The sequence below is a fragment of the Bombus affinis genome, chromosome 7 (genome assembly GCF_024516045.1).
Source record: "Bombus affinis isolate iyBomAffi1 chromosome 7, iyBomAffi1.2, whole genome shotgun sequence".
NCBI lineage: Eukaryota > Metazoa > Arthropoda > Insecta > Hymenoptera > Apidae > Bombus > Bombus affinis.
This window is the reverse complement of record NC_066350.1, coordinates 6395434-6412722: the sequence shown is the minus strand read 5'-3', so window position 1 is coordinate 6412722 and position 17289 is coordinate 6395434. Positions and strand designations below refer to the sequence as shown.

Genomic DNA, 17289 nt, shown 5'->3' with positions numbered 1-17289 from the left:
GCAAGTGTAGCGCCAGCCAACCTAGAAATCTCGTGGTTGCCGTTCGGGACAACGGCCAACGAAAACCTACGAATGCATGTGAACTCGTTTTCTATCGTAACGATCGTGGTTCGCATCGAAGGCGAACGTGGTTTCACGAAATCAGGAAACGAGACTCCTTGACCCAAACGTTTCGTACGATGCAATTATTAGATGCTCTTAAAGGGGCAACGAAACGAACGATCAAGAAACCCACGCTGCACTCGGTGTTCTTTCCACGGCTTATCCGGAAAGTCGAACGAATCGTAATGCGCAGCTTCGTCGTTTCGAAACGTACGATTTGTCGTGCTGCAACAGTCGTTCCAACGAGTCTGGTTCTAGGCGATTAAACCGCGCGGATCTCGAGCAGGGCTCTTTTCGAAAACACGCAACCAGAAAGTCGAAATCGTAGCTATCGCGCGTAGGGCTTTCATCGAATCGAAATTTCATTCTTTAACTCGTTAACCGAAAGCTTCTACGATCGAGCAATCGAGAAAGCTAAAGCTAAGATGAACGAATCGTGTCGAGTGCCGATCCCAGTCACTGCCAACGTACGCAAAATACGTTTGTTTCCGATGAAAACGGGACGACTCGTTGACGCTGCAACTGCCACTGGTCCAAGTGGGCTTCCTGTCTTTCCTATTGCTAAAAACACATAGATTCTTCACGATGTTTGAAGATGGACGTTTTCGAATTTTAGTTTGTTCAGACGGAGAAACATAAACATTAGTTTATGTACAGGGTGAGTCAGTAAGTGGTACTATCGAAATTTACTATTTTACGTTATATTATTTCCTATTGTTTTCATAGAAAAACGTCTTCAACTAATCACGTTGGATCTCCAGATGCTTTTTAGAGGTTTTTTTTAAACGACAATGTTTTATTGTTTTTCCAACGTCGGCCGGACGATAATGCAAAAGAGCATTGTCCTATTTATACCGAAGAACCATTAGTTTGGCGGATAATTTATTAGCTTTAACTCGTCAAATTTGCGTGGAAACTTGACAAACTAAATTGAAAATATCTGCCAAACTAACTAGCTTTGGTCCCACTGACGTTCTAAGATATATCACGACAAATACAACAGATATTAAATACGATAACTTATTTTAAACAGTACGTACTTCCTATCGACTCACCCTGTATATTTATTTATTTTTACCAAACGTCCGATTATAATCTTCTACGTACGGTGTATATTTAGGCGGAGGTTAAAAGTCGACGTTCTAATGTTCTAACGTTGAAAAGTAAAATATCTACGAAGAAAGAAGCAGTTGTTGCGTCTAGCAGAGGCCAGGAATCGTAAACGACGAACGATCTCGTCTTGTCTGGTTAACAGGTTAAAGTCTGTTCGCGAACGAAATTCCTGCGAAGAAACGTCAACAGTTGCCCCATTGATAATTAGACACGTCGCGATGCTTCGACGAGCTTTGTTCCCAATTGCTCGACGGCTGATACTCCGTCGAAAACGATCGAAACGATCGGATCGTCGATCGTGTTGATCGGAAGAACCTGCGACAACTATTTTCTGGACTCTCGATTTTACTCGCGCACGTGCCACGTCGCTCGATCGACGTAGGCCAGACGAGACAGCCTGCACCACGGCCTACATTTTGTATATATTTCACACGTATAGACTCGTATTATCGTGCACGCTTAACGGAATGACATACATGTGTATATATATACATATGTATATATACATGTATATGTATATATTTGTTCATTTTCTAATCTTTTTTTTTTTTATTATTATTTATTTCATTCTACCAGTTCTTAATTTTTCTTTGTTCTTTCCTTTTACTTTGCTCGATCACTAGCTACTATTGACTTTGCTTCAGAGAATGGCCAATTAACGATACGCTATGTCCACTTTATCGACACTCGTGATATCGGATGGAAAGAATGACCGATTTGTCGGATTTTCCACGATCTCCGTGACGATCATAGATACATTGGAAACGCGTTGAAAATGATAAAAGAACGTACGAGTAAAAGTATATCAAGAGTATCGATACGTTCGACAGTTTTGTAAAAGGTTGCGCGAAGCCTCTAATTGACAGCGATCTGCTTCGCATTAATGGAATTTTTATGTTGTATAGGGCAAATTTTTCTATTGTTCCGATGCATCGAAAATGACGAAGGACGAATGCCAGTAAGTTATCTCGCAAACAAACACAAGCCCCAAACGTGGGATATCGTTCAGTGTCGTCGCTACGTACATCGAGGTAAAACGAAGGTTTTCCTTTTGTCCGCGATTTATCGTTCGCAGTAACGGCGACATCGACGATTCCCGCAAATCGGATCGGTCAAGCGAAACAGGCACAACGAATAACATTGGCGGTGGCGTTGATAATTTCAGGGGTACGTACCTGGAATACGACAACGGCGATATCAATAAGCCGGTGATGAAGGAGAGAAGTTGGGTTCAGCAACGTTTCCATTTCGACGACGTTGCCAAAGCGATGCTTACGCTTTTCACCGTGTCCACGTTCGAAGGCTGGCCGTCGTAAGTAACCAAGCGTCGTCTACCGCGTTCACCCGCACCACTACTTCTTCTATACTTTCCTCTCTTTCTTCCTTCCGCTCCTTTTCGAATTTCAAAATCGACGAAACCAGTGTATTTCCAGCGGAACACACAGGTTATTTTTCTTTATTTTCGCAATATCGAATCGTCCGTTGCGCCATTGCTAACAGCGGTATACGGAAAGAAAAGATAAACGAACAAGCTCGATGCCACCAGCCACGGTGCACACCGCTTAGCATTTTCTCTCCCAACAGATTACTAGACGTGTCGATCGACTCTAACAAGGAGGATCATGGACCAATTCATAATTTTCGGCCGATAGTGGCCGCGTACTACATCATTTACATCATTATCATAGCATTCTTCATGGTGAACATCTTCGTTGGTTTCGTTATTGTCACTTTCCAGAACGAGGGTGAGCAAGAGTACAAAAACTGCGAGCTCGATAAGAATCAGGTAAGTTTGCCGAATACCAACCGGCTATCAACCACGATATCTCGTATACCTACATCTCGTATACACCACCGTTCATAAATATCAGGACACTTTTTCTCTCGTTTCCATTACACAGGGCCCGTACGTTTCACGTTGCGATCAAAATTTCATCGATTCGCACCTACGTACACGGCCTATGTTTCCAGTGTCGTCTCTATCCGACAATCTTGGAACATTTCCAGGGATTTACATACAACGACGTAGAACGACACTCTTAATCGATCCGTTATTTATCTGCGATCGATGCAAAAGCGGTTTAAGTTAAAAGTTAAAGTTAAGTTAAAAGCAGTGCCACGCTGGTACTTTCGGATCAATCGGATGCACGAGACCATCGGGTGTCCTAACGCATACTTATGAACGGGAGGGAGTGTACATCTCGTGTACGTGTCGTATACATGTAGAAACTTTTCACGTGATTGCATAGCGGAATTGCATCGAGTTCGCGTTAAAGGCGAAACCAGTGCGACGATACATACCGAAGCATCGAATACAGTACAAAGTGTGGTGGTTCGTCACATCTCAGCCGTTCGAGTACACCATTTTCACTCTGATCATGATTAACACGGTGACCTTAGCGATGAAGTTTTATCGACAACCGGAAATCTACACAGAAGCGTTAGACGTTCTTAACATGATCTTCACCGCGGTCTTTGCCCTGGAGTTTATCTTTAAGTTGGCGGCCTTTCGATTTAAGGTAGAAAGTCAAACGAAACAAACAACGCGATTATAATGGATGTTCCGACGCTCTCCAATCGGACAAATCGTACGATTAACGCGAACCGATTAATTACAGAACTACTTTGGCGACGCTTGGAACGTTTTCGACTTCATAATCGTTCTTGGAAGTTTCATCGACATCGTTTACTCCGAGGTCAATGTACGTTGTTCGGCAACAAATCTGCTCGCACTGAGTATCCGAGTTTTATCCGATCAGACGGTTAAACGGTCAACGTTAAAATCTTATACTTTCAGCCTGGCTCCACTATCATTTCCATCAACTTCTTCCGGCTGTTTCGAGTGATGCGGCTAGTGAAATTGCTGAGCAGAGGCGAAGGCATCAGAACGCTTCTCTGGACGTTCATCAAATCTTTCCAAGCTCTGCCATACGTAGCTCTGCTAATTATAATGTTATTTTTCATTTACGCCGTGATAGGTATGCAGGTAAGACACGACCAGGTGAAAGCAATTACTCGGAATAGCGCGCCAATTTCCAAGACTCGTAAATACGCTTTACGTATATCGCGAAAGTAATCCGAAATTTATAGAAACTTTCTATCGCGATCATCGTTTCTACGATACGTGTGAAAATCCGCCGTGGTACGCGTTACAATATTTTCACCAATCACCGTATATCGAGTCTAGCGAAATCGGCGACGTATACCGTCGTATCCCGAATGATTAGCGGCGAAAATGCAGCGTACGTTTAGAGAGAAAGAGTTCGTACGTTTTTTCAGGTATTTGGAAAAATCGCGATCGACGACGATACGTCGATAGACCGGAACAACAATTTCCAGTCGTTCCCTCAAGCGGTGCTGGTCCTGTTTCGATCGGCTACGGGTACGTGTTCGTCGAAACTTCCAATCGGATAATTACAAGTCTGTTAACCCTTAACGCTGCGATTTTTAATTGCGAATATCGACCGGCAGCTCCAACTTATTCTCATCGTACTTGAGTCTCATCGACTTGCAAGTTTCTAAGTATCAGATTTTAAATGCTACAATAACGTGTAAATAATAGTATTAGAGTCATTAAAAAACGATCTTTATTCATCTCAGAAGTAATATAATTTTGATTACAATATTTATAACATCGCACATCGATGGTATTTGAGAAACAAACTTGCGTTAAGAGTTAAACGTTTCGACGTTGCGTTAAATCGACGTTTACACGATGCAGGCGAAGCTTGGCAAGACATCATGTTGGACTGTTCGGCGCAGCCCGGTAAAGTGAAATGCGACCCAAACAGCGACGAAGTGAATAATCACAATGGTTGTGGATCCGACATTGCATTTCCCTACTTTATATCTTTCTACGTTTTATGCTCGTTCCTCGTAAGTAACCTCCAACGTTTTACGGTATCGCGCAAAAATCTCAGGTCGCTCGTGCTTCTTTTCGTTTCGACATTGACGAGCAACGTTGTTTCGCAGATCATCAATCTATTCGTCGCCGTAATTATGGACAATTTCGATTACCTGACGAGGGATTGGTCGATCCTGGGTCCTCACCATTTGGACGAGTTTATTCGTTTGTGGTCCGAGTACGATCCCGACGCGAAAGGTCGTATCAAGCACCTGGACGTGGTCACTCTCCTCAGAAAGATATCTCCGCCCTTGGGTTTCGGTAAACTCTGCCCTCATCGCGTCGCGTGTAAAGTTAGTGTCTCGATATCGTCTGGCGTTAAATCGTTTCGTCCTTCTACACGAAACTTTTTCTTAACGAATTCTTCAGAGGCTGGTTTCGATGAATATGCCGTTGAACAGCGACGGTACGGTGCTGTTTAACGCGACTCTGTTCGCCGTGGTGAGGACGTCGTTGCGAATTAAAACCGAGGGAAACATCGACGACGCTAACGCCGAATTGAGAGCCGTGATCAAGAAAATTTGGAAGAGGACCAGCCCGAAGCTTCTGGATCAGGTGGTGCCGCCACCCGGAGGTATTTTCTGCTCTTTAGTTTAGTTAGCCACTGTGTATCGTCGAGAATCAGTTGATCGATCGCGAATCTTCTAGGCGACGACGAAGTGACCGTGGGCAAATTCTACGCCACCTTCCTGATCCAGGATTACTTCAGAAGATTCAAGAAGCGCAAGGAGCAAGAATTGAAGGACGGTAATAAGGAGAGTCACAACACCGTCACGCTTCAGGTAATATTTATGGCAAACGTATATTCTCTAGGCGACGTACGATTGTCGAAAAGTAACGACGAAAATGCGAACGTACAATTTCTACGTTGTACGTTTGAAAAAGAAGAATAAACGTCAGTGTCAGTTCGGCATCGTAGCCTAATCGCCTTATCGTTTCGTTAAAGGCTGGTCTGAGAACGTTGCACGAAGCCGGGCCCGAACTGAAGAGAGCCATTTCCGGAAATTTGGAAGAACTGCTCGACGACAATCCGGAACCTATGCACAGGGTATCGATGCTCGCAAACGCGATAGTAAATCTCGTTTTCTCGAACGCGAACACGAACTAACGTGACTCTTTGTCGCTTTACAGAGGAACCACTCGTTGTTCGGCAGCGTTTGGTCGAGTATGAGGAAGGGACATCATAATTTTAACCGAGCCAGGTCGCTCAAAGTGAACTCCACGACTAAGGTAAATATCCAGAGGACTGTACAAGTTGTAAAAGTAAAATATATGTACGTAAAGCGCAATTTCCACAATCTCCTCCGTCGAAAGAATTACAAAAATTGGAGAGAGAAGAGGCGCAGAAACGGAAGATACGCTAAAATGTGGTTCGTTTGGATCCGCAGGCTTCCCCGACAAACTCCATAGACTTCCTGCCGTACTCGTCGCTTCAGAGAGGAAGCGGACACGACCCGCCGAATCAGATTACCGCGAGATCTCACCAAGTTGTGCCAAACGTAGCAGGGTTAGTATCGATATACGTAAAGGACGATATGCGTGACGAACGATAAACGAGAGCGACGGAATGTCGAAGCGACGATTAAAAATCATACGAAACGTGATTTAGCGGTTTGAGCGACAGTGCGATGAACCAAATGGGAATGGATCCTAAGCTCACGGGTATCGAGGAGAACATACCACTGAGACCATTGGCCGTGTTCGGAAATCCCGTCCAGCAGCAATCCTATCATCACACACCTTACAAAGTATTCGAGTAAGTAGATAAGAATCGTTAGAAACGCGCCTGATTGGCGCCGATTATGGTCGATGAACGCGCGATCGGTTGCTAAATGATCGGCGGTTAGAGTTTCTGGTTTATGGGCCGCATGAGAAATCGCGTCGTGTCGAAAGTAGAGAAAACTGGGAAGAAAAGAAACGGCATGATCGTCCTAGTGATCGGTGAATTATACGTTTCAGCGGTCCAGGTAGCGGTAATTACCTTCATCCGAATAGCGAATATGGTAAGAGACGTTAGGGTTATGGGAGTCGATAGTTTGCTTTTACTTGATCGAATAGCATTTTTCGCTTGCGCGCTTGCATGCGTAACCACTAACCACCGGACCTCGACGATTATCGCCGAGTTTGTTCCACCGTGTCCGAGTAAGGCGTCTGACCACGCGCGCCGATGGATCCGAGAATCGACAAGGGATCGGCCAGGTTAGCCCAGGTACCGAAGAGATCGACTCTCTCGATAGCTCGGTTTTCTTTTCGTTACGTTGCTCAACCAACTGCATGTTCTCGCGCCTGATCGACAATATTTTCTCTCTATATATTAATGTATATGTGTGTATACATATATATATACATATATATATATACACGTCACGGTGCAATAATTTCGCCTACTCTGCGATATCGTCGAGTGCCTGGATGAAAGGGTTCTCGAGGACGCGGCGACAAGGGTTCGCCGACACGTCGAAAGCCAGTAACTAACTAAGAGAGTGGTTTTTGCCCGTTCTTTGGTGTTGCCCGTGTCGCGCGGTGCGTCCAACGCGCGTCGACCTCGTCGCGGCTGCTCGAAGCAGTCTTCAGGACGGAATCGAGCGGCAGCTGACGCCACCGACGCCACCACCCCGAAGGAACCCACCCCCGTCCATTGATCCGAGCACCGGCACCCTGCACTCCGTGCAAATCTCATCCGGCAAGTCCGCCAGTGCAACGACGTCGATCGCCACGTACACGAACACGTCCACCGCTACGACCAGCCCGAGCCTCGGTTCATCCTCCAACGGGACACGGTCTTACGCGACTAGAGGCTGCTGCGTCGATTGTGCCGTCTGGAGTAATCACGGTACGATTTACACTCTCATTCTCTCTGTCTCTCTGTCTCTCTCTTCTCTCTTTCTCTTCTCTCTCTCTCTCTTCCTTCCTGTCTATCTCTCTCTATTTTCTCTATGAAAAAGTGATCTCGTCTCCCATCGATCGATTGAAACTACGATGATACTACGATGGTGTACAACAGGGTGTTAGTGGTTATAGTCGCCACGATTGTTCAGGCGTTTCTCATAAGACCAAGGTAGTTGTAAAGAGAAGCAAGTCGGTAGATTTACGTTTCGTGAGTTGCAGTCAGAGTTGTGAACGGATGAGAAATCTGAAGAAAGTTAAAGGAGTTTCAAGAGTTTGCCGTGGTATCTCGCTAGCGCTTTGCGTATTAAAAACATGAAGACTAGCTTCTCAGCCGATTCGAAACGAGAGATGGATTTTGACTTATTAGACGGATCTGAGCAATCGTACACGTACGTTTATTGATATAAAATATCGTCTCGTAAAATTAGGAGAAACGGCCGAGAAATCGTGGCGATCGTTGCGTTACAACGCGCTTGAACCCTGTAGAAATTCAGAGTCGATGGGATCGAGAGTTCGCGGGAATAATAAAAAAAACACGGTGTCGTCCGAACACACGACAGCCATAGATCGCGAGGACGGAGATTCGTCGGCGACGAGCGAGTATAGCGAGTCCGGCGGGTCAGGAGGTTCAGAAGGTTCGGGAGATTCAGGAGGTTCAGGAGGTTCAGGAGGTTCGGGAGGTTCGGGAGATTCAGGAGGATCCGGTGGTTCCGGAGGGTCTAGTTGGAGCAACTCGGAGAAGGTCGGAGAACTTCGCGGAGGGTCGCTGAGGCAGGAGTTGACGGTAGCGTCTCGGTGCCGTGTTCGGGGTCGACGCGATCCGCCGGTCGCTAAATCGGCGCCGTCCAGTTTCCGGAAACGCGAGACCAGCGGCGGCGGTGGTGGTGGACAGTCGAGCAGCTCGACAACGTCCGCGAGTACCGGATTCGCGCGTAGCGTCGCCAACGGCCTCAAGCTCGCCCAGACCCAGGCGATCGCTGTCGCCGGCTTCCTCGCCGACGTCGACTCGCGACACGACCGCGTCTGCGTCTCCTGTCTATCGCATCGGGCCTCTTACCACGGCAGAGGTGACTAATCCTCGACTAATACACGCGATCCACACGCCTATCGCCAAGGCTCCCATCTGTCTGCCCGCCTTCCAAACTCATACGCTAGCTTCCCGGCTGCCTTCCGCTCGATCCGGAAGAAAACTCCGGCTCTGTCGAGTTTTGCTTCCGATCGGCGCCAACGTGCTTGTCATTTGCCATTTTTACCTACGTTAATGCATGAACGACGTCGGATCAGCATCGACGTATTCGTTGTGCGTGTATCGGACGTGCATCCGCTTAACCCTTTCACACCAAATTTCTCTCCATCTCGCGAAAAATCGTTTTCTCTTTACTATGCACGATGGAAATGTTTCTCTGAGAATCGGATGTAAACGCGTTTACGCGTTGTATTTCGTGCAGTTAGTCGCTAGACGGATCGTTAAAGTAAGCGCGAAAGGGTTAACGACGATAGCACGGCATCGATACTCCTCCGCATTGCTTCGTAGCAGCATGAACTGTCTCGTTGATCAGGCGACAATCGCATGCCGTTCGTACGCGTACGCGTCGATGGATGTTCGAGGAAGATAAGCAAAAGTTGCTGGAAAATGTTGGTGGATCTCTCGTTGCACGAGATCCATCCTCGCTTTTTCAAACTTGTCTATTCGAACGAACGTAGCATCCGGACGCGTGAACAACCGAACGTTGTCGTGTTAGTTGCTGCGTTAGTTGCTGCGTTAGAGACCACCATAGCGGGACCATAGGTGTGAACGTATCGATGTTGGTCTAATATGGCTCTTCAGCGACAGCCATCGGATTTAATTGTTAAAAGAAACGTGGTCGTAATCCTCTGCTCGCACGCACGCGCGTTTCCGACTTGCACCCAAACAGTTTGCATTTTCTTCCTTACCCGATCATTGCACACCAACGATGCACCAACCATGCACCAACGATGCACCGTCCATGCACCAACGATACACCAACGATGCACCAGAGATACACCAGCGACGCTGCAACACACAGACACGAAGATACACGCGGTCGTTGTATGGCGCGTGTATCGCACGACGAGATTCTCGCTCGGAGCATGCGTTCTGCCAAACAGTTTGAACGTGTAACCGTTTGCGATGTGATTCGCTTGTCGCGACTAACCACGCAACTGCTCGGTATGGCACGAATCGCTGTTGAGATCGTAGAGGCAGAGCGTACCGCGGCGAGCTTAATTCCTTGACGACTGTCCTCGTTCGTCAGTTTCCTGGGCCGGTGAGAGTAACGGAAGCATCGGCGCAGAGCGCCTGTCCCACAGCTTACCCGGCAGTCCTGCCGATCGGAAGCCGAACTTCGAGGTCATCGGAAGCGCGGAAAGCTTGGTTGGCCGGGTAAGCGTTACTCCAGTTACAGTAGTAACGTAAAATTATTTGAGTCGCCAAAGCTTCGATCCTCGACTTTTCGTAAGAACGATCAAACTCGCCGTATACTTGGTACGTTGGTTGTTGGCCATCGGCGTAATGGCGTTTTTCAACCGCGATAAGGAAAAACACGAAGAATCGTATGACTCAAATAATCTTCGCGACGTTACTCGAGGCGATTACACGTCAATCGACGCTACGAGATCTTTCGTTATCCGTAGGTTCTCGTGGAGCAAGGGCTAGGCAAATACTGCGACCCGGACTTTGTCAGATACACGTCGCGAGAGATGCAGGAAGCACTGGACATGACGCGCGAGGAGATGGACCGGGCGGCGCATCAGCTTCTTCTGCAAGAGCGTCGTGGACAACCGCTGTCGTATCAGCTGCAACAGGGCGCAGACCAGCAATGGACGCCGGCCTATCAGCCGATCCAGCAGAGCCAACAGGCGACAGGCATCGGGTACCAGCCGCTGCAGGAGCAACAACCGTCCGGCCCGCGACAGTATCGATCGTACTATCAAGGCAGAGGGCCAACGGGCGCCACTTCCGACCAGTCGACGCAACAGCAACAACCGCCGCCGTCTTAGCGACGCGACGACCATCCCGTAGATCGTGTTCCCAACTCGTTCATCTAGTCGAACGAGAACCACTCTCATCCTAGGTATCGTCTATCGTTTCGCCGAAAATACGAGGCAGTTCGAAGCCTCTGTAGGTGGTGGAATTGGAAGTGGAACGAGAAGCGGAACGAGGAGCGAAACGAAACGGTGAACCACCTTTCGTCGATCGATACGTTCGTCGCAGAGACGACGAATCTCCTCGATTCGTTTGGCAGCTTTTGCCGCGGAAACGAGGGTTCCACGTTTCTGCCGTTGTAGGATTTGCGGCGTGAAGCGGGTCAAGAGACGTAGCGGGTGACTGTGGTAAAAAAAGTGTGGCAAGAAGGCTTCCGACGCGGTCGAAAGAGGATCGGCCGACGCAAGCAATAAAGCAACGAGAGCAACGACCGATCGCGCGTCGATAGGAAAAGCATGGGGGCTGGAACGCTGCGAAAAGCGGCGAGAACGCTCGAAGGATGGAGGCAACGAACGCTTCCATCGAGATAGCCAGGCTTCCGACACGATCGCGAATCGAACAATTGGGAACGTTAGCGAAGACGATGTTGGCGATGAATAGCGCGCGATCCTCTCGATTCGAGCGAGCGTGTCGCGTTTCGAGCTTCGTTGGTAAAACGAGACGGCGCGGAAACAGATGAGAAAAGAACTGGCGCGAAGCGAGACGCGAACGATTAAAATCCTTATTGCTCTCGTTCTTATCGTAAAACACTTATTCCTTCGATTACCGTTGTTTAGGATATAATTGAACTCATTATTGCTCTTCGTACGATGGATTACTAGATGAGATAACAAGTGCCTAAGTATCTGTAACTTCTTTCGGACCAGAGAAGACTTTTATCAACTTAGACAAAGTACTATTACCGCGAATTACGAAAACATGTTGCGAGTGTGTATGCTACGGTATTGTAACGATATATGTATATACGCATACATATATATCGTTATATATATTTTACACACGCACACACACATTCACGCACACGCCACATCACACGCATACACACGCACACGCATACACGTTAAAACATTAAACACGTACATACACATAAAGTCATTGTTATTATTATTGCTATTATTATTATTACTATTATTATTATTATTATTATTATTATTATTACTATTATTATTATTACTATTATTACTACCATTATTATTCGTACGTACTTGTACATATACGTTGCGGGTATAATAATTGATGCGCGAGGATGAATGGCCGATAAACGCGACTGCCGCGATATTCGTTTGTACGTCGGAGGGTGAACCGGTGTACGCGCACGATCCGTAAAGAACAACTTTAAATTGCTTTAAATACGGCGCGATCCCCAGGCAACGGCCGAACGATCGCCGGACGATCGAACGATGCTTCTATTTACACTTACGCACCGATGCCGATATTTCTACTTACGATAGCACGCGACTCGAACGCAGCAGCTAGACTCGAGTTTCGTTTTCGCAGCTCGCTGTCACGTCTCGCGTCCGCGTAATCTTCTCATCCCCCTGTCCCCGATCGTTCAGATCTCCAAATGTCCATAACTCACGCGTATCGTCTACTATTCTTGCGTACAATTCCAGCCTGTGCTCCTCTCCTCTAAAATTCCCAATTTTTACGAATTACGTCCCAACGAAATTTCCAGCCGCGCGCGTATATCATCGTAAACGCACACGCGTATCTACACACTGACGCGTGTGCGCGTGCTAGGGAGGGCCTGCCCGAACGGACAAACCGAAGCGCGTGTAATCGAATCGCCAAGTTACGAGCCTCGTAGCAAAACTTTCTTCCACAGAACCGGTTCATTTTCATTCGGCGATAAATCAACACGCGAGTCGTTTTTTTTTTAGGATACCAATCCCATAACGTTAGGAGCAACGCGTGCGACCATTGGAACGCGTTATTATTTAAAAAATTTAAATTATTAATAAGGATCGTTTCTGTCACACGAGCCTCTCGATTATTTAACGTTTTTTGTTTCCACTAATTATACAGCTGCCTCTGCAGATCTATCGGAGTATGCATAATTGGCTATAGTTTACGTATTAATTAGGTATATGATATGGTCGAGTAACGAATCGGTGAAGAGTGGCAGTCGTTCCCTTACACGCACAAAGTCGTGTAATGACGTGTCGCGTGATCGTCGATCTTTCGTCCGATAGTTGGCCAAGCGATTATCGGCAAATTTCGTGTGCTCGCGTTCCTCGCGAAAACGCGACATCCGAAGCCAGGGGCAGGCGCTTGGACGACGAGCGTGGAGATTATCGGATTCGATCGGAGGAAAGATTGGGTACCGAGTAAAGAGATTGGGTCTGCATCCCACGTGTAATTATTATATCCGTGTTTTGATCCGAGTAACTCTCGACGTACAGTCGTATTTTATTTCATTCGAGCATCGATGCGTATGATAATACGTTTGATTACATTTGCGCAATTAATTCGCGAAACGGGCATACGGTTTTCTAGGTTACTGGTTACAATAACGAGCATTTTCGGTTCGCAAAGTATAATCGAGTAATCGTATTTTGATATAAGAAACTCTAAACCGCTGACATCGATGTATTTGAATATGTGCTTCGTTAATAATCGCGCGAAATAAGATATTTCAATACGTGTGCGGCCATGTATTAGAAGCTACACGGATTAAAGCACGTGTATGTTAGTTACACGTTGAAAACCGCGACCTCTAGAACCGAGTAAACAAAACAAAAAGGGAAAGGAAAGAAAGTGGAAGACATCCAATAGACACGTGGTTCTGCGGATATTCCACCGACTAATTACGCCATTTTGCGCATCGAAAATCCTATACGCGCCGAGCAATTTCCGATCAATATTTCGGATCGACTGTGCGTGTAACTTGTTTATGAAAACGCCATAACGTAGCAAAAGTGTTCACCGACGCGTGACCGTCGCCCGGGTACGTCCGATCCGGGAGTCGACGCGAGAACTTGATTCGAAAACGATCGTGATACAACTTGGAATACTTCATCGTGAACGCTTGGTACGTAGATCGTGCGATGTCACGGATTTTTAATCGAAGACAAAAGTACGATCAGAATCCACCGTTTTTCGTTTGAACGCATCCTCGAGAAGGTTAAAGTAGAAAAGCGTGGCGGATGTGGTTGTCGAGAACGTATCGGAATTATCGAGGAAGCCCGAAACGATCAACGTTGTTCAATCTCTCGTGTACCTTGAAATGACTTCGACAATAATCTTCATCGATGATATTTCTCAGAACCACGTTCTCTGGAACTCCTCTCGACACCATTTCGATTCTAAGCGTTCTACCTTTGACTCGTCGCAAACGCGTTACCCACTTTATCGCGCTTTACATTTCTCCGTGTTGCGTTTCTTTTCCGCTCGTCCGATTCGAAAAACGGAGACCATCTCGTTTCTTCTTATATTTTTCGTTCGTTTACGTTCGTTTATTAGATGTCGATATTTACGGCCGATCTTTTTACGTATATGTATAGTAAATGGTATTGTATATTCATGTACGCATTCGAGTAAGACATAAGAATACCTTCGAAGAGCCGCGGCTGACGCGAGCCCTTCGTCGACAAGGGAACCAAAGAAAACTAAAACGATATTTAAAATGAAACAAGCAAACAAACAAACAAACCGAAGGACACGTCTTTGGACATTTTCTTAGGAGTACGATAATATAGGTACGTGGTGTGTGTGAGGAGCCGAGACAAGTCGGTGTAATAACGCGCGCGGCTTAGTCGAATCGGTAATTTCGAGCGAGGGGATAAAAGAGAGCAATTTCCGTGTGTATCCGATCGAGAAAAATCGAACAGACGGTAAAAACGGATATCGAAGATCTCGAATATTCGTACGAAGCGACATCTACCACGATGAGTCGCGCACGATATTACTAATCGTCCTAAGGATGCTACTCGCGTTATATATAGTCGACCTTTCGTATTCGTTTTTTCCAGCGTCTTTTTAACAATTATGTATTTGTCTATAGCGATCTTTTTATACTGTTGTAAAGTGGCGTTTACACCGATCCGTAGAATATATGCGTAGAAGAAAAAAAATTCTTACCTTTAAATCGTAATGTCGGATTAATAGCGGCGCGCGATAACCCGTTGTCGCTTAAGTGTTTGATAGACGCGTTTAGGAAGACCAACGTTTTCTATGTTACGAGACTGACGATCATTGAAGCGTATGACGTATGTATATACTATACACTATATACTGAACGAGAGGCAAGCGACGCGAAACTCGCGGGAAACCAGTCCTTTTAATGCCTTCCTCTTCGGTCTCGCTAGCCTTTGCGGCCCAGTGAACCCAACTTACTCGTTCATCGTGCCACTACTAAACACTTTACATGCACCATACACAACCGGTATTGACCATCTTTTATGATCGAAACGGTCAGCGATCGGATAAAACGATCGACGCGCAAGATTCGCGTTTCTAACGACGCAAGTACGATCACTCGTCATCCAACACCTAAGTAAATACTTACTTACGATCGTTTCGTTGTTGAAAAATCCAATCTGTGTAACGAACCGTGTATCGAACGGTTGTAATTAGAATCGTATTTTACTGTCCTAGCTCGTTAGTATAAACCGAAAAATCGAATAACTGAAATTCAGAAAAAACCCAAGATAAAATAAACAATCGATCGAGCTTTCCAAAAAATTGAATCTTGCACTTCGACGCGTTCTTACCCGTGCTACCGATCTCGTGGCACAGCTTTGGCACTCACACACGCTACTTGCACCGTTTATTTTTACTAAACGTTCTTATATCGGCACGGTAACGAACGATGCTCGCGTAAACTTATCATCAGTTTTTAGGAAACACACTCGACGCACGTTGACAAAGACGCTTCGATCATCGATGTTCAATAACGAAGGATGACGTGATTTCTCCCTCGTTTTGTTTGTCTACATTCGTTATGTAACAACATTCTTTAAATGTCAACTTGCAAAGTTCTCTGTTTTAATTTTCAAAATTTAACGCTTCAAAACTCAGATTTATAAATTTTATTCAAATTTATATCGGTTAAGTGGAATCTTTCAATGCTAGTTATATCGAAAACGTGTCTAGATGTTTCGATTGCGCCAAACGTCATTCGATTCTCAGATCGATTCCCTATTACTACTTAATTTCACTTGCTTTTCTTATTTAACGATTATTATTATTAGAAATAACGATCTTGAGAAGCAAACATTCGGAATTCTGTAAATCAGGTGACGATCTACGAGCTATCAGTAACCGGTTATACGAATAATACAGTTACATTGCGATACACTAATAATATGTACAATACGATTAATTGTGGTTTAACGACTAATGCGATGATAGAGTTCACAGTACCAAAAATAAGGTAAAATTTAATGAAATACATCATGTAAATTTATGTGACTACTTCTATCTAGCTAAATTTAACCATCTTCGATTCGATCATTTCTCTTTGTTGCTTAGTTCATAAGTATATCTTCTGTAACGGTATTATTTGTATGTGCCGATGATAGAACCGATAGGATCGTAACTTTTACATTTTCCGAAGCTCTATTCGCAAACGTTCAAGTCGAGGAAACATGCTCCTATGCCAGATCTGGCAACCTATGTATCTCGTTGAAAAAATGAAAAAAAGAAACGGGTAGGAACTAATACTTGCGCATTTGTGACTCTCGTTAGTCCAGTAGGAATTTTACAGAGTTAAGACCCAAGAACCTTAAGATGCACAACCAACAGACACGCACACGATAATACTGCCGTTTTTTTTTCCCATTTTGGCTCCTCTTCCGCTTCCTACTCGTGTCAAGAAACGTTCCTCTTTTACACCTATTTCCGTAAACAGTCCTCGATGATTTGTAGCGCACGATGAACAAAGACATCGTTAAAAAAAAAAAATGATTTTCCATTTCACTGTCGGAACAAAACCATACAAATTACAAGCAAAGGCGGAGCATAGTTTTGAAACACATGTTGATTTTTATCGCACGCTACAAAACTGTCCGTGTCTTCGAAAAAAGAAAAAAAAGAGAAAAAGAAAAAAGGGAAAGGGGAGAAAAAAAATACATGGTGCAACTCGAAACGGGAATCCAAGTTTCTTTTTGCACCAGTGACACTTATAGGAAAAGAAATGCGACACTTGCGTTTGCGAGAAGCTAGACAACGCAACTTATTTGTCATATGAATGAGTAAAAATGAAGAAACAAGCGTCTCCGTGATCGTAAAGAATCATCGGTCACTCTGCGTTTACATTTCTTTCGAAGAAAGT

The 17289-nt window shown here is 45.5% G+C and overlaps 1 protein-coding gene across 17 annotated transcripts in view; it reads left to right on the top strand.

Annotated features, from left to right (window-relative positions):
• Nucleotides 1-16992, top strand: part of LOC126918727 (muscle calcium channel subunit alpha-1) — a 59057-nt gene extending 42065 nt beyond the window's left edge. For 5 of the 17 annotated variants that reach the window (XM_050727008.1, XM_050727006.1, XM_050727005.1 and 2 more), the window contains 19 exons: nucleotides 2121-2173; nucleotides 2381-2527; nucleotides 2800-3001; nucleotides 3465-3734; nucleotides 3834-3917; nucleotides 4013-4201; nucleotides 4495-4597; nucleotides 4937-5091; nucleotides 5188-5412; nucleotides 5489-5693; nucleotides 5768-5901; nucleotides 6066-6167; nucleotides 6251-6349; nucleotides 6508-6626; nucleotides 6729-6875; nucleotides 7684-7952; nucleotides 8569-9075; nucleotides 10285-10412; nucleotides 10664-16992. In XM_050727008.1, the coding sequence (XP_050582965.1) occupies nucleotides 2121-2173; nucleotides 2381-2527; nucleotides 2800-3001; nucleotides 3465-3734; nucleotides 3834-3917; nucleotides 4013-4201; nucleotides 4495-4597; nucleotides 4937-5091; nucleotides 5188-5412; nucleotides 5489-5693; nucleotides 5768-5901; nucleotides 6066-6167; nucleotides 6251-6349; nucleotides 6508-6626; nucleotides 6729-6875; nucleotides 7684-7952; nucleotides 8569-9075; nucleotides 10285-10412; nucleotides 10664-11029 (3504 nt within the window). In that variant the 3' untranslated portion in view covers nucleotides 11030-16992. Of the gene's footprint in view, nucleotides 1-2120; nucleotides 2174-2380; nucleotides 2528-2799; nucleotides 3002-3464; nucleotides 3735-3833; nucleotides 3918-4012; nucleotides 4202-4494; nucleotides 4598-4936; nucleotides 5092-5187; nucleotides 5413-5488; nucleotides 5694-5767; nucleotides 5902-6065; nucleotides 6168-6250; nucleotides 6350-6507; nucleotides 6627-6728; nucleotides 6876-7078; nucleotides 7123-7683; nucleotides 7953-8568; nucleotides 9076-10284; nucleotides 10413-10663 lie in introns of those variants that run through there. The other 12 variants (XM_050727017.1, XM_050727007.1, XM_050727002.1 and 9 more) reach the window with 9 other exon arrangements.
• Nucleotides 16993-17289: the final 297 nt, after the last annotated feature.